The sequence below is a fragment of the Scyliorhinus canicula genome, chromosome 7 (assembly GCF_902713615.1).
Source record: "Scyliorhinus canicula chromosome 7, sScyCan1.1, whole genome shotgun sequence".
Lineage (NCBI taxonomy): Eukaryota > Metazoa > Chordata > Chondrichthyes > Carcharhiniformes > Scyliorhinidae > Scyliorhinus > Scyliorhinus canicula.
In genome coordinates, this window is record NC_052152.1 from 124,414,489 (window position 1) to 124,439,182 (window position 24,694).

A 24,694-nucleotide genomic window follows, 5' to 3' on the forward strand; every position below is an offset into this window, starting at 1 on the left:
TGGCAGCCTCCACCACTGAGCATCCGGGGGAGACACTTAGATGTTGTGGTAGACCTAGGATGACCCGGCAGTTGAGGATCACTGAGGGCACCAGGGGAGGGGATCATAGAATCATAGAATTTACAGTGCAGAAGGAGGCCATTCAGCCCATCGAGTCTGCACCGGCTCTTGGAAAGAGCATCCTACCCAAGGTCAACACCTCCACCCTATCCCCATAACCCAGTAACCCCACCCAACACTAAGGGCAATTTTGGACACTAAGGGCAATTTAGCATGGCCAATCCACCTAACCTGCACATCTTTGGACTGTGGGAGGAAACCAGAGCACCCGGAGGAAACCCACGCACACACGGGGAGATCGTGCAGACTCCGCACAGACAGTGACCCAAGCCGGAATCGAACCTGGGACCCTGGAGCTGTGAAGCGATTGTGCTATCCACAATGCTACCGTGCTTATCCACAATGCTACCGTGCTGGGGATGGGGAGGGGTAGGTAGGACTGGGGAGGGGGGAGGTTTGGGGTTGGGGTTGGGGGCACAATCGGGAGTGTGGTATTGTGCAGCACATTAAGCACCTTTTTGCACAACCATTATAATACCTCAGTCGCTTAGTTCCGCAATGCGGGCTAACCTCTGGACCCTTTGCCCACCTTTCCAGGCAACCCTGCCCCTCCTCACCCCCCCATGGCATTCACCACCCTCCTGCCCCAGAGCTGTGTCCCATCCTCCAGGTTTTCGGATGTTGCGCATGTGTTGTTGCCTCCCGCTGTGTTCAAGCACAGTTTGCAGAAATCAGGCTGCGATTCGGATGCGAGGTAATGATTCCCACATGCTACCTGAAACGTCCACCCAGAGAAATGAACTTGGCAACTGCGAGTGCTCACTTCACCACGATTGTCAAGTCCCTGTCGGCAATAGCCTTCAGCCAGAGGCCTCAGCAGTCGGTGGAGGGTATGGATGATCGATGGGGCAGATGGGCAGGGAATGGGTACACATGTTCCAGATCCAGGGTTTGGCATGCTGGTGCCATGAGCGGTTGCCCCCCGCCCCAGCGCCTCGCCCTCCACCTCCCCACATTGGTCCACCCCGATGGAGGGTCCCCCACCCCCCACAGAGCACTGAGGTGCAAGCCCAGCACCCCCAAGCTCTTTGCCTGTTAGCAAATATGACTACTCACCTCCTCAGCTCCCCACACAAGCCCTTTTGCCAGGTTCACATTTTTCAAAGGGAGTATTAACGGTGGCAGCATGAGCAGTTGCTGGGGAGGCCGCTGAGTGATGGGAGTCCATTGGAAATGGGGCTTAAGTGGTGATAATTGGTTTCTCATCATGCTAAGGCGAGATCCTGACTTCGCCTATGGGAGCATGCCAGTTGCATCGCAAACTGTTTGACGCATGGCGTAGTCCTAGTTTTTGGCCTCTCCCACTATTCACTGGCCTTGTTAAGCTTGAGCGAGAGTGCAACGAGGCTGGAGAATCATGCCCAGTCTCACCACTTCATCTTGGTCAGTGCCAGCGTTGCAAGGAATAGGCCGCCTGTGTTAACCCTAATGAGGACCACAGGGAATCACTCATCGATCTCGCTATGGGCCACATGAACTAGTAGTTCGTCTGGTAAAGGCCAGAGACCCACCCAGCGGGTACTCGATACTGAGCCCTTTAAATACTGTCCTCGACCCACACGGGGCCTTCTGTTAATCCCGAGCTGAGACACTTGTGTATTTGTGTTGTGCGCCTCGGCTAAGAATTTCAGCTGAGAATAAATCTGTTTAAACCTTCATCTTCATGCTTCGGGACTGACTGGTATACAGGATAAACAATGTTGTGACACAGTGAAATCTGCTTGCAATACCTCCCCTGGACCTTAAAAGAGTCATAGAAATGGCACTGTCCCTGGGAAATGCTCACAAAGGGGCCCATCAACTTCAAGGTACAATGGACTGCAGCGTGCTCAATGTCGGACGACCTCCTATAGGAAAACCAGGCTCCCCGTAGAAAGAAGCTCCACGTCCAATCCACCACCTGTTCACCACTCAGCCACGGCAAGGATATGGGTCGACTTCCACAAAAAATCAGAAATATTAGGGACATTTCTCCTGAGGACTTCGGGGAACAGTCGCAAGAGTACCATACCTGTGGTTGAAGGAAATATCGAAGGCAAGGCTGTCAGAATCATCAGTATGCGTACCACTCAGGCCGCAAGCCAAAGCCACCTCAAGCACGGGCCTTGAAAATTCACTAGCCTGAACAGGATGAAATGATGCAGTCGCTCCAATAAAAATTTAACTCCAGGTCAACGACCACACCTTGGAAATGAAAGTGGACACATGAGCCGCTGTCTCCATTATAGGGTGATGTGGAGGTGCCGGTGTTGGACTGGGGTGAGAACAGTAAGAAGTCTTACAACACCAAGTTAAAGTCCAACATGTTTGTTTCAAACACCAGCTTTCAGAGCACTGCTCATTCACCTGAGGAAGGAGCAGTGCTCCGAAAACTAGTGTTTGAAACAAACATGTTGGACTTTAACCTGGTGTTGTAAGACTTCTTATTCCATTGTAGGGTGACAGACCTTCAGGCCCCTCTGAGTCAGCATTGTACCCTTGGGCCCAGGAGACGCCAGGAGCAGGCTGGCACCGTACAGGAGGAACCTTCTACACATCGTAGGAACTACCGTGACCCCAGTTACCCATGAGCAACAGGCGGGCAGACTCCCCAACATAGTCGTACAAGGATTAGGATCTTCTGGGCAGAGACTGATTGCAAACTGATTGGAAAATTTTCACAATGCAAATCAGGTTGCAGTACACCTGGATGATGTATTAATCGCAAGATGTACCGAGAAAGAACACTTGGCAAACTTGGAGGATGTCCTACGGTAATTCTCCGATGCAGGTATCCGCTTCAAGCAGGAAAAGTGCCTATATCAGACGGGCGAGATAACATACATCAGATATCATAGGACGGCCTGCGCTTTATAGAGGACAAAGTAAAGGCCATAAAAGGGGCACCGACCCCACAAAACAAGACGGAGTTCAAGTTGTTCCTAGGCCTCAGCAACTATTATGGGAAATTTATCCTCAACCTAGCCACCTTATTGGCACTCCTGCCCGCGTTGTTGAAGAAGAATCAGCAGTGGTCGTGGCAGGTACCACAGGACAAACCATTCACAAAAGTGAAACATCTGCTATCGTCCAACAAACTAGTGCACTAGGATCCCATAAGACCTCTGATACGATCCCACAGACTACTGAAACTAACATGCAATGCCTCTCCATATGGAGTAGGGGCAGTCCTCTTCCATCGATGGGACGATGGCACTGAGTGACCGATTTCATATGCATCACGAACCCTGAAAGATAAGGAACAATGAGAAAGAGACCCTGGCTGTGATATTTGGAGAGAAAAAATTCCATCTATACGTCTACGGTTGATGATCACAGATGATAAAACACTGTTGGGCCTTTTAGAAGAGAACAAAGTGATTCCTCTCATGGCCTTGGATCCAGCGCTGGACACAAATGTTGGCAGATTATGAGCACTGCCCAGGAATGCACACAGATAATGCTGATGTCCTGAATTGCCTACCATTGCCCACAAGCTCTCCCCCCAACCCCCTCATCTGTAATGGACAAAGTTATCATGACTTGCAAGGACACCCTGCTCACATCTGCCAAGCCAACCCAGACATGGGCCCAGAAGGACCACATGCTGGCAAAACTACACCACGTAATCTCAAGCAGCAGAAGCCAAGAACGCCCAACTGAGGACTGAAAGCCCTTCCTATCTAAACACCTAGAATTCAGTGTGGAAGATGACATCATTCTGTGGGGAGCCCGAGTTGTCCTCCCTTGGCCAGGCCAGCCTAATCTTAAAGGTGGTCACCCAAGAGTCTGCAAAATGATGATGCTCACAAGGAGCAACATCTGGTGGCCAGGGCTTGGCTCTGACATTGAAAATTTGGCAAAACATTGCCTGTCACGCGAGGAAAATCAGAAGCACCATTAATGGGGGTCAATGTTTTTAATCTTGTCAATGCCATTCTAAATGGATGGACATACATTGAATGCCATTCACAACTTCCAGTACCACCATAGAGAAACTCCGGCAGGCATTTTGTACCCATGGGATATCGGAGGTCCTCATGTCAGAGAACGGGATCCCTCCACCAGCCGAAAGTCCAATAGGATGGAACACATCCGAACGGCACCATAACACCATTCTTCTCATGGCCTGGCTAAACAGGCAGTCCAAACATTTAAAAATGGCATGAAGAAACAGACAGTGGCTTGCTCAGTTCCGCTTCAATTACAGGACCATGCACATATTATGGTGAGTGTTGCACCAGCAAAATTGCTGATGGGCCAATGCCTCTGGAGCAAACTCACAATTTTGCAACTTGGGGGGGAAAGTGGAGTCAAAACAAGAGGCCCATTTTTCTCTCCTTATTATTCCTGGTTATCCTTTGTTGTTCGATATATTCTGCCCAATCTTCTGATCTGCTACTTATCCTTGCATGATTTATATCATTTTTCTTTCATACTAATACAATCTTTAATTTATTCAGTTAGCCACAGATTGTGTTTTCATCCGATAGGTTTCTTTTCCATCTCACTGAATTGAATCTTTTCTGAAATATCTCCTTAAATGTCTGCCACTGCATCTCTGCTGATCTATTCCTTAACCTTATGTCCCAGTTCACTTTGGCCAGCTCTTACTTCATGTCCCTCATAATTGCCCTTATTTAAATTTCCACTCCTCCTTCCGTCAAACTGAATGTGAAATTCAATCATTTTATTGTTTTCTTTATAACCTATCCTACAGTCTACTAATAGTTAGGGGAGCTATAAATTCCTCCCACAAATGACTTCCTGGGCTGGATTCTCCATTGTTGGGCTTCTCCGTTGCGCCGGCAGCCCAGGGATTTCCCAATGGTGTGGGGCTGCCCACAATGGGAAACCCCATTGGCTGGCTGTCGAGACGGAGAATCCCACCCCTTTTTTTATTATTTCCTATCTCTGCCCAAACTGATTCTACAGGTGGAATTTGAGTCTGCATTCGCTATCAGCGGAAATGGCATTGAGGGCTCGAAATCGCGTAAAATTCGGAAAACGAGGTTTGAAGCCCTTGCAACTGAATATAAGACAGGTCATCCACCTGAATTAAGGGCTTAGCCACTTCCAGAGCCATTCTGAAATGCCACTGCAAACCTAGTGCCTCTTTAAGATATACTCTACCCCAAAGCATCACTTTCTGCTTATCCAGGGATTATGGACAAGCAAACTAAGTCACAACACAGGTGAAATTAGATTTTATGTTAATACTTGTGGCTTTGATTGACTACAGTCAGCAAGTTAAAAAATTTAAACACATGTAACCTTTTATTAATGACAGTAATTATAATTATAATTAAATGGGCAAAAAATACAACTGCCAGTCTACTATCTGATGTTCAACACCCCCCAGACCCGCTTTATAACTCGTTCCACCCTCTGCACACACAAACAACACAGATTAGAAGGAGTGGTGGAGAGGGTAGAGAAATAATAATAAAATAAAAAGATAAAGGATCTTTGATACAGATGGATACCTTCCAGTTAGTTTCATTCTCAACGTTAGGCCTTCAGTTGGGTACTTTCTTTTCCTTCAGCTTGAAATACCTTCACTGTAGACTCACAATCACTGCAGACTCACAGAGACAGCAGACAACCGGCAGCAGACAGAAGGAGAAAACACAGCTCCTCTTTCTTTGAGTGTCTAGAGCCATGAAAAACGTACATAGGAAAAACATATATACACAATAGGCACAGGCATCGGGTGAAGCATACAGGAGTGCAGTACTACTCAGTAGAGAAGCTGCATGGGGAGATCAGTTCAGTCCATAAGAGGGTCATTCAGGAGTCTGGTAGCAGCGGGGAAGAAGCTGCTTTTGAACCTGTTAGTGCATGTTCTCAGGGTTTTGTATCTCCCGCCTGATGGAAGAAACTGGAAGAGTGAATAAGCCGGGTGGTATAGGAGCTGTTGTGCTTTCTTGGTCGTAGCGTCAACGTGGGTGGACCAGGAGATTATTGGTGATGTGCACAGCTAGGAATTTGAAACTGTCAACCATCTCCACCTCGGCCCCATTCATGCAGACAGGGATATGTACAATACTTTTCTTCCTGAAGTCAATGATCAGATCTTTAGTTTTGTTGACATTGAAGGAGAGATTGTTGTCGCTGCACCACTCCATGAGGTTCTCTATCTCCCTCCTGCATTCTGACTCGTCATTATTCGAGATCCGGCCCACTACGGTCGTGTGTGTATAGGGAGTAAATTAGTATGCAGCCTTGCAGGGCACCAGTATTGAGGACTTTCATGGAGGTGTTGTTGTTGTTTACTCTTACTGATTGTGGTCTATCGGTCAGAAAGTTGAAGATCCAGATGCTGAGTGAGGAGCCAAGCCCCAGGTTTTGGATTATGGTGTTGAAGGCAGAGCTGTAGTTAATGAATAGGAATAGACAACCTTTGTTGTCGAGATGCTCCAGAGATGAGTGTAGGGCCAAGGTGAAGGCATCTGCTGTGGACCAGTTGTGGTGGTATAAGAATTGCAGTGGATCTAGGCATTCTGGGAGTATGGAGTTGATGTGCCTCATGACCAACCTCTCAGAGCACTTCATTATGATCGATGTCAAGGCCACCAAACGATAGTCATTGAGGTACGTTGTCTGGTTCTTCTTTGGCACTGGAATGATAGTGGTCTTCCTGAAGCAGGTGGGGACCTCGGAACAGAGTAGGGAGAGGTTGAAGATGGCCGCAAACTCATCTGCCAGCTGCTACGGGCAGGATCTGAGTGCAAGACCAGGGACCCCGTCAGGACCCATCGCTTTCCGAGGGTTCACTTCCAAGAAGACCGATATAATTTCAGATGTTGCCTGGTCTGGCGGGTGCTAGTTATGAGGAGAGGCTGAATAAATTTGGATTGTTTTTGTTGGAAAGACAGAGGCTGGGGGGGGGGGGAGACCTGATTGAGCTGTATATAATTACGAGACAGGGTGAATAGTCAGAAGCTTTTTCCAGGGTGGAAGACTCAATTACAAGGGGGCAGTGGTTCAAGGTGAGAGGGGGAATGTTTAAGGGAGATGTGTGGGGAATGTTTTTCACACAGTGGGTGGTGAATGCCTGGAACGTGTTGCCAGTGGAGATGGTGGAGGCAGGCACAAAGCGACGTTTAAGATTTATCTTGATAGACATATGACGGGTGTGGAATCGAGTGATATAGATCGTTAGGGCAATGAGTAGTTGATCTACATAAGGAATCTGGATTGGCGGAGGCTTGGTGGGCCAAAGGGGCTGTTCCTGTGCTCTTTGTTCTTTGACCAATACCCTGCAGAAGAGTGGGTGGCAGGGCCTGCTGAGTTACCAGGGGAATTGAGGTAGCTCGGAGATGTTACTATCTGAAGGTCACAGCTATGCTGAACTTAATGCCAGTGGCTCATTTCAGGGCTGCATGGGGACCTCTGTGACATCTCCCAATCTGCAGGACATAAGTACCTAAGAGATGTGCGTTATTTGTGAGGATTCACAACTACATCAACTTTGACCGGAATCAGGATTTCAGGGCCATCAGCTTCGCCAGAATAGCTGATCTGCTCCAAGCACAGGGTCTCATTGACTGCACATACGTGGCTCTACATTGCCCATGGTAGCATGGGGAACCATTCATGAACTGCAAGGAATTCCACTCTCTCAATGTGAAGACCATCTGCGACAATGCATTATGTAGGTTATTACAACACCCTGGGTGAGTGCGCGGTCAATTCCAGCCCCACAGATCCCAGAGTCCCGACATAAGAGAATTAACCAATAATTTGTCTATCTTCCTGAGATCTTTGACCCTTGACTGCTCCAATGAGTTACATGCACCAGATTTGTAAGTAAAACATTAAAAAACGTTTATTTATAACAAGAAGACAAGATGAACAATGGTCTGCTCATCTGACCATTCCTAAAATCCCTTTCCACCCTCCACCCAGACACATGGTGGGAGTAGGATAGGTTCAAAAATAACAGGGATTAACAAGTTATGAGAGAATAGAGGATCTTCGCTGCTAGGGTTTAGGTCTTTGTGGGTGCTGAACTCTTCAGAATGCAGGTGTTGAAAACCATTGGTTGGTTTGCATCTTCAGGCCGTGCCACTCAGGCCGGATCCTCTCCAGTGACATGCTAAAACTTGTTTGCAGCTGAGCCTTACCTTCAGAAGATGCACTTCAGGTCTACTCAGTTTCTGATGTGTGGTCAGCTTCAGCAGACTCACAAACAGATTGTCGGGTTAAACAGAATATCAGAGCAGCAGTTTTCAGAAGTCCTTCGAGTGGTCATGTCACCTTAATTGGAGAGGAATCCGGAAGGCTCCCCCTCCCACCTCCATCTTCAGACTTTGAATGCCAACTAACTGCTCTGTTTACCTGAAGGGAGTTCCAGCCAAGATTTGACAGAGAAAGTTACTCCTTCACGGAGAGAGATTCAACAGGCTCCTGCTTAGCTCTGCAGTTCCAGTCAAAGCCCTAATTTAGAGAAACAGTCTCACATTGAATGCGTACCAGCTCAGCTGAGGAGATAGCATAGCCTCCAACTGGGTTTTTTTGAAAGAATTCCACTCCCTGCAGGGAGAGTGAACTCAATGCCTTCATCAGCTCTGTCCCAAAATGAAACTGAAACCGGGATCCATCCTGCTTTCTAGAAGCTTCTGAAGGGTTCCACCAATCACAATCGGCATTAGGGGTTTGTCCCGGAATGCAGCTGGCCAAGACCGTCTAAATGGGTCATCACTTATGTCAGAGCATATCCTGCTATTGTTTTTTCAATTAAACGGGCAGGCCCCAGCAATGCCCAGATGCATGAAGTCTAACAGCCAAAAGAACAGGAATTAAAAGGAAACAAGTGTCCAACGAGGATTCACAAGAGAGTGTGTGTCTATTTCCCTGGGAACAGCTACGTTCTCAGATCTCGGCCATCTTCGAGGAAGACCAACAGCTGGAGAGCTGACTCCTCAGGGACGAAGCGTGCCCTCCTCAGGAGGTAGATAATGATGTCAGTAGGGAGATCACAAACACCCGCTAAGACCCGTTGCAGTGAGGGTCATGCTGCTAAGCATATGCATGTTGAGCAGACGATCGGCCACTTGAAAATGTGGTTCCAGTGTCTGGACCCATGGGGGGAAGCTCTCCAGTACTGTCTCCAGAGGTACTCGGTGTTTTTGTGGTGTGCGTGTTCTTCATGACCTGGTATTGCTATGGGACAAGGATCTGGATGAAGAGGAGATGGAGAATTGCCACATCTCCGCAGATGAGGAGGGTGGCAAGGGGAAACCCCAGAGGTGGAGGAAGGACTCCGGGCAATGGCCAGCGTCCAAATGGTGTGCAGGGCCCAGGATGCCCTGATAGCCTCTCGTTTTGGGGAGCATCAGGACTAAGGTGGCCAGACATGTTGTTCCCCCCCCCCCCCCCCCCCCCCCCCCCATGGGTTACATAACCTTCTTACTTGTGACCTGCCGGGGGACGTATTCTTGGTGCTCACTCTTTTACATCAGCATAACTATGTCAATACAGGGGTAGCGCGGGGCAACCATTGAGCTGCCATTCATTAAGAGGAGATTGACAACGTGCCAGTGTTGCGCTTCCAGCCTATACATTGGGGCTGGCTGTGCCTATTGCAATGAAATAAGAGCGGGGATGCACTTAAAGGATGCACAAAGTGACTTTTAATATATTAAATGGTGATTATGCTTAAACTGACCCATGCCCGCGCTGTGACTATATTCTCTTAGCCTTCCTAACCCTGTTGCTACGTTTAGGTGTATCCCAGGTTTCACAGCTAAAAGTGAGATGGCCTGCTGACTGCCACACCCTGTTTCCTAAGATGACCTTGGCAGGTGTCCCCAGGGGGGCCTGGATTTTGTGGGTCTGGGCCTGCTTTCAGGCAGCATGGGTGTTGCAGTGCTGTCCTCCTCGCTGTGCAGAGCTAGAACTGTGTCCATCATAGCAAGTGAGGGTATCACATATCCCAGGACCTCCTGGGTGGAAGGCCCCACCCAGGCAATGCATGAGATGATCCTCATCCATGTGGGTGCATTGCGGTCCCTGGCTCCTCTGATGGAGAAGCAGCTGCAGTGTGGTCCAGAAGCTCCACCATCCCCTGGAGCTGACACTGTGGATTCCCACAAGTGCCTGCACCACACAATTGATGCCCTGCACTATGCAGTTCGCGCCGTCAGCCATGGAGGTCATGACCTGAGCCATGGAATGGACGTCTCCTTCATCAAGTGCACCAATGTCTCCACTGTGGACATCAACCTTGCTGTGCTGGCCTGGTTGCCTGGGAGTTGACGACACCATCTCCTCAGACAGAATGCAATGGGACTCCTCCAGTCACCCCTGCAGTTCAAGGACGGATATCTCTTCCTGATATTCAACCTTCTGCCTTTGTAGCTGCATCAGCTGTGGGATGACTGAGTCCAGAGGCGTGCCATCTGGGGCTCAGAAGAATCCTGGGTTTGAACTTCCCTACGAGTGCTGGTTCCCTGGGACATCCCTGCCTCTGCTTGTTGTGAATCATCAGTTGTGTGGTGCTTACCAGTGAATGACCCAGAAGCCTGCTTACTCAATGGCCCACCAAGGTGCGGATATCTGCACTGGTGGAAGGTGTGGGCAACAGCTGTGACACCTCTTCAATGTTATTCTCCAACATATTTTCTTTGGAGCTGCTTGTGTCCGCCATGCCCAAAGATCCGGTCTGGTCGACTGATTAACCTACATTAGTGCAGGGTAGAGGCAGAAGGATAGCAGAAACCAAACCATGGTACCATGGCTGAGGGTTCTCACTTTCGTCTTTTGCCCCCACAGTGTGGAATGATCCTTTTCCACTCCAGCCAGCTCAAAGGTCTTTCCTCAAATGGAATGAGGGTCTGTAATTCGAGCATCACTACGTTAGGCTATGCCCGCTCATATTGGTTCTAAACATAGAACATACAATGCAGAAGGAGGCCATTCGGCCTATCGAGTCTTCACCGACCCACTTAAGTGCTCACTTCCACCCTATCCCAGTAACCCAATAACCCTTCCGAACCTTTTTGGACACTAAGGGCAATTTAGCATGGCCAATCCACCTAACGTGCACTTTTTTGGACTGTGAGAGGAAACCGGAGCACCCGGAGGAAACCCACGCAGACACGGGGAGAACGTGCAGACTCTGCACAGACAGTGACCCAGCAGGGAATCGAACCTGGGACCCTGGCACTGTGAAGTCACAGGGCTATCCACTTGTGCTACCATGCTGCCCCAAAGTGCACAAGTTTGTGCTGCAATGAGACCTCATACCAGGTCAGATGGTAAGAATGTTTGGCATATATGGTAGTTGAATGGGAGCGGGAATCTGAAACGGAGAGGATCAAGTGAGGGGATAAATCAGCCAGGGGGTTGTGCGGCAGGGAGAGTGTCGGGACCCCGTGAGCTATCTGAGAGTGATATCACCATGGAAGTGAGATAAGTGTTAATGGTGTGTGCACACATGAGAAGGGTGACTAACCCTGACTGCGCGAAGGTTATTCATCATTGACCTGCACTGGATCCCTGTCCTCTTATGTAGTGAGCTGATGCTCATTCTCGCTTCCACAGCCTGTCCTGCAGGTTGATGACCTTGCAGACTGACCATTTACTCCTGGGAAGGGCGAGGACGTTGGGCCTCTTCTCCAACCCATTCATCAAATTGGTCAGGGCTCCCTCAGAGAATTGTAGCGCTGTCTTCCTGGCTGCAATTCCTCCGATTGGACGTGGAACAAGTGCTGGGGAGGCATGTAAAAGCTCCAACCATAAGAAGCAGGCAACCTGGAGCACGGCATCAAAACCTGTGACCTTTTTTTAATAAGTAGCTCAGTAAGAAGTCTTACAACACCAGGTTAAAGTCCAACAGGTTGGACTTTAACCTGGTGTTGTAAGACTTCTTACTGTGCTCACCCCAGTCCAACGCAGGCATCTCCACATAATAAGTAGCTGAACATAGGGAAATTTGGCATGCCAACAATGCTGACAGGATGCTCTCTGGTTTTCTCCAAAAAAGGACCGAAATTATTGGAAAATACCCCCATATCTTGATCTCCAAAAATAAGGTCATTGCTCTTGACTGTACCAATGTCAACCTTAATTAACAGATTTATCTCTCTACATTTTACTAGCTTCCTATGCACCCTTGAATAATATTTAGGTCCCAGTCTTCGTCATCCCACAGCCAATTTTTCTGTAATGACTATCAGATCACACATATATATTCCCATTTATGCAGGTAATTCATCTGCATGCATTCGAAGGTGCAGTGCATTTATTTCTATGTTTTTCCATTTTACTACCTTCTCAATTTACCAGATGATGCACTGGCTAGGTTTGTAAGCACTGTCTCGGCCTCCCAGGCCATGATCATCATTTTTCTTATTCTACCTTGATCTTTGATTTGTTTTCTCTATTTAATTTATCACATCCTTTCCCTTCCACCATTTATATAAAAGCCTATTTATATGAATTGACCCGAATTATATGAATTGACAGAATGATTATCCCGGCATCGTTCAGATCCTAATTTTGTTTGTGCTCCTTTTATACCCACCATACCCAGAAACTTTTCAACATTCATTTACACAATCATTCAGAAGTTTAGGTGCAAATGGAATAATTTTTGAAGCTTTTATTAAGCTATCTCTATATTTCAGTCACTGAATAAAGTGAAAACAGTACATTAATTATTTTGCAATAATACATACCAATCTTCCATCCTGCTGTGTGACTTCTCAGTGGCAGCTACTCGTTTTTGTCCTTTATCAGTTCCTTTTTCATCTTTCAATTTCTGATTAAAAACAGTGTTTAATTATTAGTCCTGAATTCTGATGAGATGATTCCTACAATGCCATATCACCTAGTTATGTTTGCTTATTCATCTGTGACGAATGGAGGTGTTAACAAGTCTGGACGTATTAATGGTCGGGGAAGTTAAGAATATTTTTAAAAGCCAGTCGGCAGAGAATGCCAGCTACAGAGAGTAAAAGTCTGGAGTTGAACGAAGTGTGGGAGTTGCTGGCTGCAGAGAGTAAAGCTCTGGAGTTGAGCTAAGTGTGGGAGTTGCTGACTGCAGAGAGTGAAGGTCTGGAGTTGAGCTAAGTGTGGGTGTTTCTGGCTGCAGGGAGTAAAGCTCACTCGGGAGTTTGGCTAAGTGGGAGTTGCTGGCTGCAGAGAGTAAAGGTCTGGAGTTGAGCTAAGTGGGAGTTGCTGGCTGCAGAGAGTGAAGGTCTGGAGTTGAGCTAAGTGGGAGTTGCTGGCTACAGAGAGTAAAGCTCTGGAGTTGAGCTAATTATGGGAGTTGCTGGCTGCAGAGAGAGAAGCTCTGGAGTTGAGCTAATTATGGGAGTTGCTGGCTGCAGAGAGAGAAGCTCTGGAGTTGAGCTAATTATGGGAGTTGCTGGCTGCAGAGAGAGAAGCTCTGGAGTTGAGCTAAGTGGGAGTTGCTGGCTGCAGAGAGTAAAGCTCTGGAGTTGAGCTAAGTGTGGGAGTTGCTGGCTGAAGAGAGTAAAGCTCTGGAGTTGAGCTGAGTATGGGAGTTGCTGGCTGAAGAGAGAGTAAAGCCCTGGAGTTGAGCTAAGTGTGGGAGTTGCTGGCTGAAGAGAGAGTAAAGCCCTGGAGTTGAGCTAAGTGTGGGAGTTGCTGGCTGAAGATAGTAAAGCTCTGGAGTTGAGCTAAGTGTGTTATTTGCTCGCTGCAGAAAGTGAAAATCTGAACTTGAGCTAACTGCAGTGGTTGCGAGCTACAAAGATTGAAACTCTGAAGTTGAGCTAAGTATGGGAGTTTGGAGTTACATAGAACATAGAACAGTACAGCACAGAACAGGCCCTTCGGCCCTCGATGTTGTGCCGAGCAATGATCACCCTACTCAAACCCACGTATCCACCCTATACCCGTAACCCAACAACCCCCCCCCCCTTAACCTTACTTTTTAGGACACTACGGGCAATTTAGCATGGCCAATCCACCTAACCCGCACATCTTTGGACTGTGGGAGGAAACCGGAGAACCCGGAGGAAACCCACGCACACACGGGGAGGACGTGCAGACTCCGCACAGACAGTGACCCAGCCGGGAATCGAACCTGGGACCCTGGAGCTGTGAAGCATTTATGCTAACCACCATGCTACCGTGCTGCAAAGAGTGAAACTCTGGAGTTGAGATAAGTGTGGGAAGAAGAATTCAAGATAGCGTTGCGAGCTCTCTCCCACAGATCCTCGTCCTACACCTCTTACAATACCTCTCCCCAGCATACTCCTGGTAAAAGTTCAAGCAATCGAAAACAAGCTGGATAAACTTAACCACCATGCTCTCTCTCAGAGGGAAGTAAGAGACTGCTGTGTGCTCTGTTTCACTGAGACATGGCTCACCCCTACCTCACCGGACTGTGCCATACAACCTGACGGATTCTCAGAACACCGGATGGACCGCACGGTGTCATCGAGCAAAGCGAAGGATGGAGGGGTATGTCTCCTCATTAACTCTTCCTGGTGCTCGGACATGGCAACCCTGGCGAACTACTGCTCTCCGGACCTGGAATACCTGACTGTGAAGTGCCATCCATACTACCTTCCACGGGTGTTCACTTCTGCCATTATCACAGCGGTCTACATTCCACCCCAGGCAAAAGTGAAGAAGGCGCTTGATGAATTGTATAATGCTATAAATAACAGTGAAACAGAATAACCGGAGGCCTTGTTCATCATGGCCAACCACAAGAGTGAACTGCCAAAATTCCACCAACATATCTCCTGACCCGCCAGGGACGCCAACATCCTCGACCACTGTTACATCAAGGGTGTCTACCGATCCATCCCCTGACCGCACTTTGGAAAAGTGACCCATGAGATGGTACTCCTACTCCCGGCATTCAAGCAGAAACATAAGCGGGAGAATCTGGTTAAGAAGGTTGTGCAATGCTGGTCCAAGGCAACAGAAGAGCTCCTACGCAACTGCATGGAGTTAGTGGACTGGTCCATATTCAAGAACTCAACTGCCAACCTAAACGGGTATGCCACCACCATAACAGACTTCATCAGCAAGTGTGTAGAAGATTGCATGCCAAATAAGGTATTACATATGTACCACAACCAGAAACCATGGTTTAATCGGGAGATTCACTCTCTACTGAAGGCCAGGTCTGAGGTGTTCAAAACAGGTGAACACGACCTATACAAGAAATCCAGGTAAGACCTCCGCAAAACCATCAGGGATGTCAAAAGACAATACCAGACGAAAATAAAGTCACAGACGAACGACACGGACTCTCATCGGTTGTGGCAAGGCGTAAACAACATAATAGGCTTCAAAGCAAAGCTGAGTAGAATCTCTGGCAGCAGCGCTCCCCTCCCCGATGAATACATTCCATGCTCATTTTGAGAAGGAAACCATCAAACTGTGTCAACTGCCCAGCAGCCTTGGACACACCCATACCTACTGTCACAGCTTCCAAAGTCAGATCAGCCTTCTTGAAAGCAACTAGTCCTGACGGAGTCCCTGGTCGTGCACTCAGATCCTGCGCGGAACAACTGGTGGGTTTGTTCATAGACACCTTCAACCTCTCCCTACTCCGTTCTAATGTTCCCACCTGCTTCAAGAAGACCACCATCATACCAGTGCCAAAGAAGAACCAGGTAACGTGGCTCAACGACTACCGTCAGGTGCCCTAACATCGATCATTATGAAGTGCTTTGAGAGATTGGTCATGAGACACATGAACTCTATACTACCAGAATGCGTTGATCCACTGTAATTTGGATACCGCTACAACTGGTCCACAGTAGATGCCATCTCCCTGGCCCTACAGCCATCCCTGGAGCATCTCAAAAAACAAGAACACCTACATCAGATTCCTATTCATTGACTACAGCTCTGCCATCAACACCATAATCCGAACCAAGCTCATATCAAAACTCCCAAATCGAGGGCTTGGCTCCTCACTTTGCAATTGGTTCCTCGACTTTGTGTCAAAATTTGGCTCTCATTCCACCTCCAAGTTTGCTGGTGATATGACCGTGGTGGATCGGATCTTGAACAACGATGAGTCAGAGTACAGAAGGGAGAAAGAGAATCTAGTGGCGTGGTGTAGCGTCAACAAGCTCTCCCTCAACATCAGCAAAACTAAGGAGCTGGTCATTGACTTCAGGAAGCAGGAGGGGCAGCACGGTAGCATTGTGGATAGCACAACTGCTTCACAGCTCCAGGGTCCCAGGTTCGATTCCGGCTTGGGCCACTGTCTGTGCGGAGTCTGCACATCCTTCCCGTGTGTGCGTGGATTTCCTCCGGGTGCTCCGGTTTCCTCCCACAGTCCAAAGATGTGCAGGTTAGGTGGATTGGCCCTGATAAATTGCTCTTAGTGTCCAAAATTGCCCTTAGTGTTGGGTGGGGTTACTGGGTTATGGGAATAGGGTGGCGGTGTTGACCTTGGGTAGGGTGCTCTTTCCAAGAGCCGGTGCAGACTCGATGGGCCAAATGGCCTCCTTCTGCACTGTAAATTCTATAATTCTATGAGAAGCGAAGTACCGTACATACCCCTGTCTGCATCAGTGGAGCGAGGTGGAGATCGTTGACAGCTTCAAATTCCTAGTTGTACACATCATCACAATTTGTCCTGTTCCACCCATGTCGACACTACGACCATGAAAGCACAACAGCAGCAATGCTTCTTCAGGAAACGAAGGAAATTTGGCATGTCCACATTGACTCTTAGTAATTTTTGCAGATGCACCATAGAAAGCATCCGATCTGACTGCATCACAGCCTGGTATGGCAACTGCTCAGCCCAAGTAGTAAGAAACTACAGTGAGTCATGAACACAGCCCAGTCCATCACTCCCATCCATTAACAACTGTCTACATCTACCCTGTCTTGGGAAAGCGGGCAGCATAATCAAAGACCCCTCCAACCCGGGTTATTCTCTCTTCCAACTTCTTCCATCAGGCAGGAGATACAAAAGTCTGAGAACACACACTTAACAGATTCAAAAGCAGCTTCTTCCCTGCTGTTACCAGACTCCTCCTCTTATGGGCTGAACTGATTTCTTTGGACATCTTTTCTACTGAGTCATACTACACTCAGTTTGCTTCACCTGATGCCTGTGCCTATGTACTTGCATTGCATGTTTATGTATGTTCTATGTTTGTGACATGCATGGAACGATCTGTCTGGACTGTACACAGAACAATATTTTTCACTTTAGCTCTGTACACGTGTCAATAAATCAAATCCAATGCAATCCAATTGCTCGCTGAAGAGAGTGAAACTCTGGAGTTGAGCTCAGTGTGGGGATTTCATTCTGGACCATTGGGATCTCTTCCGGGACAGGTGGGACCTCTCCAAGAGAGACGGGTTGCATCGAAACCGGAGGGGCATAAATATTGTGGCCGTAAGGTTTGCTGGTGTCACACGGGAGGGCTAAACCAGTGTGGCAGCGAGATGGGAACCGGAGCAATAGGTCAGAAGGTGAAATAACTGTGGGAGAACTCAAGAATAAGGCCAGTAAGACTCAAAAGAAGAGCAGTCAGGGAGAAGTTGCTGAACGTAGCGGGACTGGTGGTCTGAAGTGCATTTGTTTCAATGCGAGAAATGTAACAGGTAAGGAGGATTAGTACTTAGAACTATAATGTTGTTGCCATTACAGAGAATTGTTTGGGGGGGGGGGGGGGAGAGAGAGAGAACAGATCGGCAGCTAAATATTTAAATATTCCAGGATTTTGATGTTTCAGGCAGGATAGAGGGAGAGGTAAAAGGGTGGTGGAGTTGCACTACTGGTTCGAGAGCATATCACAGCTTTATTGCAGGGGGAACACCTCAGAGGGCTCATACAGTGAGGCAATATGGGAAGAGCTTGTGGTAAACCACTGATCATACATTACATGTATTACGGTACACTGCCATTGTACTCCAGTCATTACAGTAAATCTCGACCAGCTGGCTCCACCCTCTGTATAGAAGTGTACGTTCTCCTGCACTGTCCTCATTCTTGGGTTCAGCTGCCGGACGCTTAACATCTAGCACAATAAAGCCTCAATAGTTCACCATTCGTCTCATAGTCATTGATGGTACATCAATTTATTGTGCTAGAATTTTGAAGATGAACGTCTTACTCAAGCCGGATCGCCTGGAACTGAACCCTCACGCAGCCGACGCCACAGCGACTTTCGAGCACTGGTTAGCCTGCTTTGAAGGATAACTCGAAGCATCCACAGAAGTCATCTCAGACCCACAGAAGCTCCAACTACTCTACGCACGGGTGAGCCCACAAGTCTTCCTCCTCATTCAGGACGCTCCCACCCACACGGAGGCGGTAGAACTACTGAAAGGACAGTATATCAGGGCTGTAAATCAGGTGTTCGTCAGGCACCTCTTGGCCACGAGACGGCAATTCCCGGGGGAGTCTTAGAACGATTTCCTGCGTGCCTTGCGGATACTTGGCAGAAACTGTAGTTGCCAATCAATCGGCAATCCAGCACATGGAACTGCTGATCAGGAATGCCTATGTCACAGGTATTAAGTCCAACTACGTCCGCCAGTGCTTATTAGAGGGGGGTACACTCGACCTCACAGAGACAGTACAGCTCGCTAACTCCTTAGAAGTGGCAACCTGGAGTCCTACACCTCCGCCCGCGTGGCACCCTCGTGGGCGTCATTGGCCCCACCGTCATCTGATCCGGGCGCACGTCACGCCTGCGCCGCATGGCAGCCAGCTAACTGCGGAGGCCCCAAATGCTGCTTTTGTGGCCAGAACAAGCACCCCAGACAACGCTGCCCAGCACGGAGCGCGGGACCTGCAACGGGTGTGGCAAGAAGGGCCACTTCATCACCGTTTGCCAGGCCCGATCGGTCGCTTCCATTTCTAGGCCCAGCATCGCTACTGCAACATCCCCATGTGCGATCCAGGGGCGCGCAACCTTCCCTGCCGCCCGCCACGTGCCGCCACCTTGGATGTCGCCCGCCATGTGCGCCCCATGGGCGCTGCCATCTTCGGCGCCATCTTGGAACGCACTCCAGGAACCCTGCTCGCTTGGCCGTACACTGGCCGCTGATACCTCCGCCACCGCCAATCGGCCCTCCCACCAACTTCCGCAGCTTGCCTCCATCACCCTCGATCAGTCCCGGCCTCGCAACCTCGTGACCGCTACAACGACTGTACGGATCAACGGGCACAGGATTACCTGCGTCTTCGATTCCGGGAGCACGGAGAATTTCATCCATCCAGCGACGGTAAGGCGCTGCTCCCTCCCGGTTCTCCCCGTCACCCAGAAAATCTCCCTGGCCTCTGGATCCCATTCCGTACAGATCCGGGGGGGGGGGGGGGGGGGGGGGGGGTGGTACTGCGTCGCGACCCTCTTGGTACAGGGCGTAGAGTACAATAACTTCAGATTCTACGTCCTCCCCCATCTCTACGCTGATACTGGGGGTCTCAATTTCCAGTGCCACCTCCAGAGCCTTACCTTGAAGTTCGGTGAAACCCAGCCCCCCCCTCACCGTCTGTGGCCTCACGACCCTTAAGGTCGATTCACCCTCACTCTTCGTGAACCTCCTACCGGACTGTAAGCCCATTGCCACGAGGAGCAGACGGTACAGTGCCCAAGACAGGACCTTTATCAGGTCGGAAGTCCAACGACTTCTGCGGGAGGGGGTCATTGAGGCCAGTAACAGCCCCTGGAGAGCTCAAGTGGTGGTAGTTGAGACTGGGGAGAAGCACTGGATGGTCATCGACTACAGTCATACGATCAACCGGTACATGCAGCTCGACGCGTACCCCCTTCCCAGCATATCTGACATGGTCAACCAGATTGCACAGTATGGAGTCTTCTCCACCGTTGACTTGAAATCTGCATACCAACCAGCTTCCCATCCGCCCGGAGGACCGCCAATAGACTGCATTCGAAGCAGATGGCCACCTCTACCATTTCCTTAGGGTTCCCTTCGGCGTCATCAATGGGGTCTCGGTCCTCCAGCGAGAGATGGACCGAATGGACACAGTGGAAGACACAAATAACATGCCAGCGACTGATAGAAATGAGGCTATGACAGGTGAGGACCTTGAGAGGATTGTTATCACTAAGGAGGGAGTGATGGGCAAGCTAATGGGGTTAAAGGTAGACAAGTCTCCTGGCCCTGATGGAATGCATCCCAGAGTGCTAAAAGAGATGGCTAGGGAAATTGCAGATGCACTAGTGATAATTTACCGAAATTCACTAGACTCTGGGGTGGTCCCAGTGGATTGGAAATTAGCAAACGTGACGCCACTGTTTAAAAAAGGAGGTAGGCAGAAAGCAGGAAATTATAGGCCAGTGAGCTTAACTTCGGTAGTAGGGAAGATGCTGGAATCTATCATCAAGGAAGAAATTGCGAGGCATCTGGATAGAAATTGTCCCATTGGGCAGACGCAGCATGGGTTCGTAAAGGGCAGGTCATGCCTAACTAATTTAGTGGAATTTTTTGAGGACATTACCAGTGCAGTAGATAACGGGGAGCCGATGGATGTGGTATATCTGGATTTCCAGAAAGCCTTTGACAAGGTGCCACACAAAAGGTTGCTGCATAAGATAAAGATGCATGGCATTAAGAGTAAAGTAGCATGGATTGAGGATTGGTTAATTAATAGAAAGCAAAGAGTTGGGATAAATGGGTGTTTCTCTGGTTGGCAATCAGTAGCTAGTGGTGTCCCTCAGGGATCCGTGTTGGGCCCACAATTGTTCACAATTTACATAGATGATTTGGAGTTGGGGACCAAGGGCAATGTGTCCAAGTTTGCAGATGACAACTAAGATGAGTGGGAAAGCGAAAAGTGCAGAGGATACTGGAAGTCTGCAGTGAGATTTGGATAGGTTAAGTGAATGGGCTCGGATCTGGCAGATGGAATACAATGTTGACAAATGTGAGGTTATCCATTTTGGTAGGAATAACAGCAAACGGGATTATTATTTAAACGATAAAATATTAAAGCATGCCGCTGTTCAGAGAGACTTGGGTGTGCTAGTGCATGAGTCACAGAAGGTTGGTTTACAAGTGCAACAGGTGATTAAGAAGGCAAATGGAATTTTGTCCTTCATTGCTAGAGGGATGGAGTTTAAGACTAGGGAGGTTATGTTGCAATTGTATAAGGTGTTAGCCTTAAGGAGGGGCCTCACGGTAGCATGGTGGTTAGCATCAATGCTTCACAGCTCCAGGGTCCCAGGTTCGATTCCCGGCTGGGTCACTGTCTGTGTGGAGTCTGCACGTCCTCCCCGTGTGTGCGTGGGTTTCCTCCGGGTGCTCCGGTTTACTCCCACAGTCCAAAGATGTGCGGGTTAGGTGGATTGGCCATGCTAAATTGCCCGTAGTGTAAGGTTAATGGGGGGATTGTTGGGTTACGGGTATACGGGTTACGTGGGTTTAAGTGGGGTGATCATTGCTCGGCACAACATCGAGGGCCGAAGGGCCTGTTCTGTGCTGTACTGTTCTATGTTCTATGTTCTAGTGCGGCCACACCTGGAGTATTGTGTTCAGTTTTGGTCTCCATACTTGAGAAAGGACGTACTGGCGCTGGAGGGTGTGCAGAGGAGATTCACTAGGTTAATCCCAGAGCTGAAGGGGTTGGATTATGAGGAGAGGTTGAGTAGACTGGGACTGTACTCGTTGGAATTTAGAAGGATGAGGGGGGATCTTATAGAAACATTTAAAATTATGAAGGGAATAGATAGGATAGATGCGGGCAGGTTGTTTCCACTGGCGGGTGACAGCAGAACTAGGGGACATAGCCTCAAAATAAGGGGAAGTAGATTTAGGACTGAGTTTAGGAGGAACTTCTTCACCCAAAGGGTTGTGAATCTATGGAATTCCTTGCCCAGTGAAGCAGTTGACGCTCCCTCATTAAATGTTTTTAAGGTAAAGATAGATAGTTTTTTGAAGAATAAAGGGATTAAGGGTTATGGTGTTCGGGCCAGAAAGTGGAGCTGAGTCCACAAAAGATCAGCCATGATCTAATTGAATGGCGGAGCAGGCTCGAGGGGCCAGATGGCCTATTCCTGCTCCTAGTTCTTATGTTCTTATGAATGGTTGACCAGTATGGGTTGCGGGCCACGTTCCTGTATCTGGATAATGTCACCATCTGCGGCCATGACCAACAGGACCACAACGTGAATCTCCAGAAATTCCTCCAAGCTGCCAAGCTCCTTAACCTTACCCATAATAAGGAGAAATGCGTTTTCCGCACAACCCGCTTCGCCATCCTTGGCTACGTTGTGGAAAATGGAGTCCGAGGGCCCGACCCCTCCTGTAACTCCCCCTCCCTCACTGTCCCAAGGCTCTGAAACAATGCCTGGGATTCTTCTCATATTACGCCCAGTGGGTCCCTAACTATGTGGACAAGGCTCGTCCACTCATCAAGTCCAACATTTTCCCCTGACGGCTGAGGCCCGCCGGGCCTTCAACCACATCAAGGCAGACATTGGCAAAGCCACAATGCATGCAGTCAACGAGACCCTCTCCTTTCAGGTGGAGAGTGATGCATCGGACGTGGCTCTGACTGCCACCCTCAACCAGGCGGGCAGACCCGTGGATTTCTTCTCCCGTACCCTCCATACCTCCGAAATCCGGCACTCCTCCGTCAAAAGGGAAGCTCAAGTCATTGTGGAAGCTGTGCGACATTGGAGGCATTACCTGGCCGGCAGGCGATTCACTCTCCTTACTAACGGTCGGTTGCCTTCATGTTTAGTAACACACAGCGGGGCAAGATTAAGACGACGAGATCTTGAGGTGGAGGATTGAACTCTCCACCTATAACTATGAGATCTTGTATTGCCCTGGGAAGGTCAATGAGCCCCCAGATGCCCTGTCCCGTGGTACATGTGCCAGCGCACAAGTAGATCAACTTCGGGCTCTCCATAACGACCTCTGTCACCTGGGGGTCACCCGGTTCTTCCACTTTATCAAAGCCCGCAACCTGCCTTACTCCATCGAGGAGGTCAGGACCATGACCAGGGACTGCCAGGTCTGTGCGGAGTGCAAACCGCACTTCTACCGGCCGGACAGAGCACATCTGGTGAAGGCCTCCCGCCCCTTTGAGCGCCTCAGTATCGACTCCCCTCCACTGACCGCAACCTGTACTTTCTCAATATCATTGGAGTACTCCTATTTCCCCTTCACCATTCCATGCCCTGACATGACTTCTGCTACTGTCATCAAGGCCCTACACAGTATCTTCACCTTGTTCGTTTTCTCCACAGTGATCGGGACTCCTCGTTCATCAGTGATGAGCTGCGCCAGTTCCTGCTCGAGCAGGACGACCAGATACAACCCCCAGGGAAACGGACAGGTGGAGAGGGAGAACGCGACGGTCTGGAAGACCGTCCTGCTGGCCCTTCGGTCTAAGAGTCTCCCGGTCTCCCGCTGGCAGGAGGTCCTCAACGATGCACTCCACTCCATCCGGTCGCTCCTGTGCACTGCTACCAATGAGACCCCTCATGAATGTGTGTTGCCTTCCCCAGGAAGTCCACCTCCGGGGTCTCGCTCCCGACCTGGTTGACAGTTCCTGGGCCCGTCCTCCTCCAGAAGCATGCGAGGACCCATGAATCAGACCCCCTCGTCGAAAACGTCCTCCTCCTCCATGTGAACCCACAGTATGCCTACGTGGCACACCATGACAGGTGACAGGACACAGTCTCCCTCCAGGACCTGGAACCCGCTGGTTCCCCATCCACCATCACCCCCACCCCCGACCTGGTACTGCCCCCTCCGGTTGCCACCCCCACCCCTGCGCCGTTCCCCCCCCACCCACCAGCGACTATCACCGCCACCCCCACCCGGGCAGCGCTTGCGCCCCCACCGGCTCCACTACTGGGTGAAGAAGAAAAGGACAACACGCTCCTGGAGTCGCAGGCACCCACATCAGCGCCCACACCACAGCCGAGACCGAGGCGATTGCGGCGGAGGGTCAAAGCCCCCGACAGACTCGAACTGTAACTTTGCTTCACCCCAGCTGGACTCTTTTTTTAAACAGAGGGTGAATGTGGTAAACCACTGATCATACACTACATGTATTACGGTATACTGCCATTGTACTCCAGTCATTACAGTAAATCCCGGCCTGCTGGCTCCACCCAGCAGGTTCTGTGTAAAAGTGTACGCTCTCCTGCACTGCCCCCATTCTTAGGTTCAGCTGCCGGAGGCTTAACATCGAGCACAATAAAGCCTCAATAGTTTACCATTCGTCTCGTAGTCATTGATTGTACATCAGAGCTCAGGAATAGGAAGTGTGCAGTCACAAAGTTGGGGGTTTTACTGCAGGCCTCTCAACAGCTAGCAGGAGATAGAGGAGCAGATATAAAGGAAGATTTTGGAAAGATGTAAAAGCAACGGAGTTGTTGTAGTGGGTGATTTTAACTTCCCCTAAGTTGACTGGGCCTCACTTAGTGCTCGAGGCTTGAATAAAGAACAAAGAAAGAACAAAAACAATACAGCACAGGAACAGGCCCTTTGGCCCTCCGAGCCTATACCGGTCATGGTGCCACCTTTGGAAAAACCCTCAGCACTTCCTAGCTCTGTATCCCTCTCTATACCCATACTATCCATGTATTTGTCAAGATGCTTTTTGAATGCCGTCAATGTATCTGCTTCCAGAACCTCCCCA

At 49.4% G+C, this 24,694-nt stretch overlaps 1 protein-coding gene across 7 annotated transcripts in view; it reads right to left on the minus strand.

Moving 5' to 3' along the window:
* Nucleotides 1–24,694, minus strand: part of LOC119969344 (synaptonemal complex protein 2-like) — an 855,597-nt gene that overhangs the window by 613,618 nt on the left and 217,285 nt on the right. For all 7 annotated transcript variants that reach the window (XR_005461337.1, XM_038802871.1, XM_038802868.1 and 4 more), the window contains exon 8: nt 12,786–12,868. Coding sequence is in view for 6 of the 7 variants with exons in the window: in XM_038802871.1 (XP_038658799.1) it covers nt 12,786–12,868 (83 nt within the window). In the remaining variant the exon portion in view is untranslated. The remainder of the gene's footprint in view (nt 1–12,785; nt 12,869–24,694) is intronic.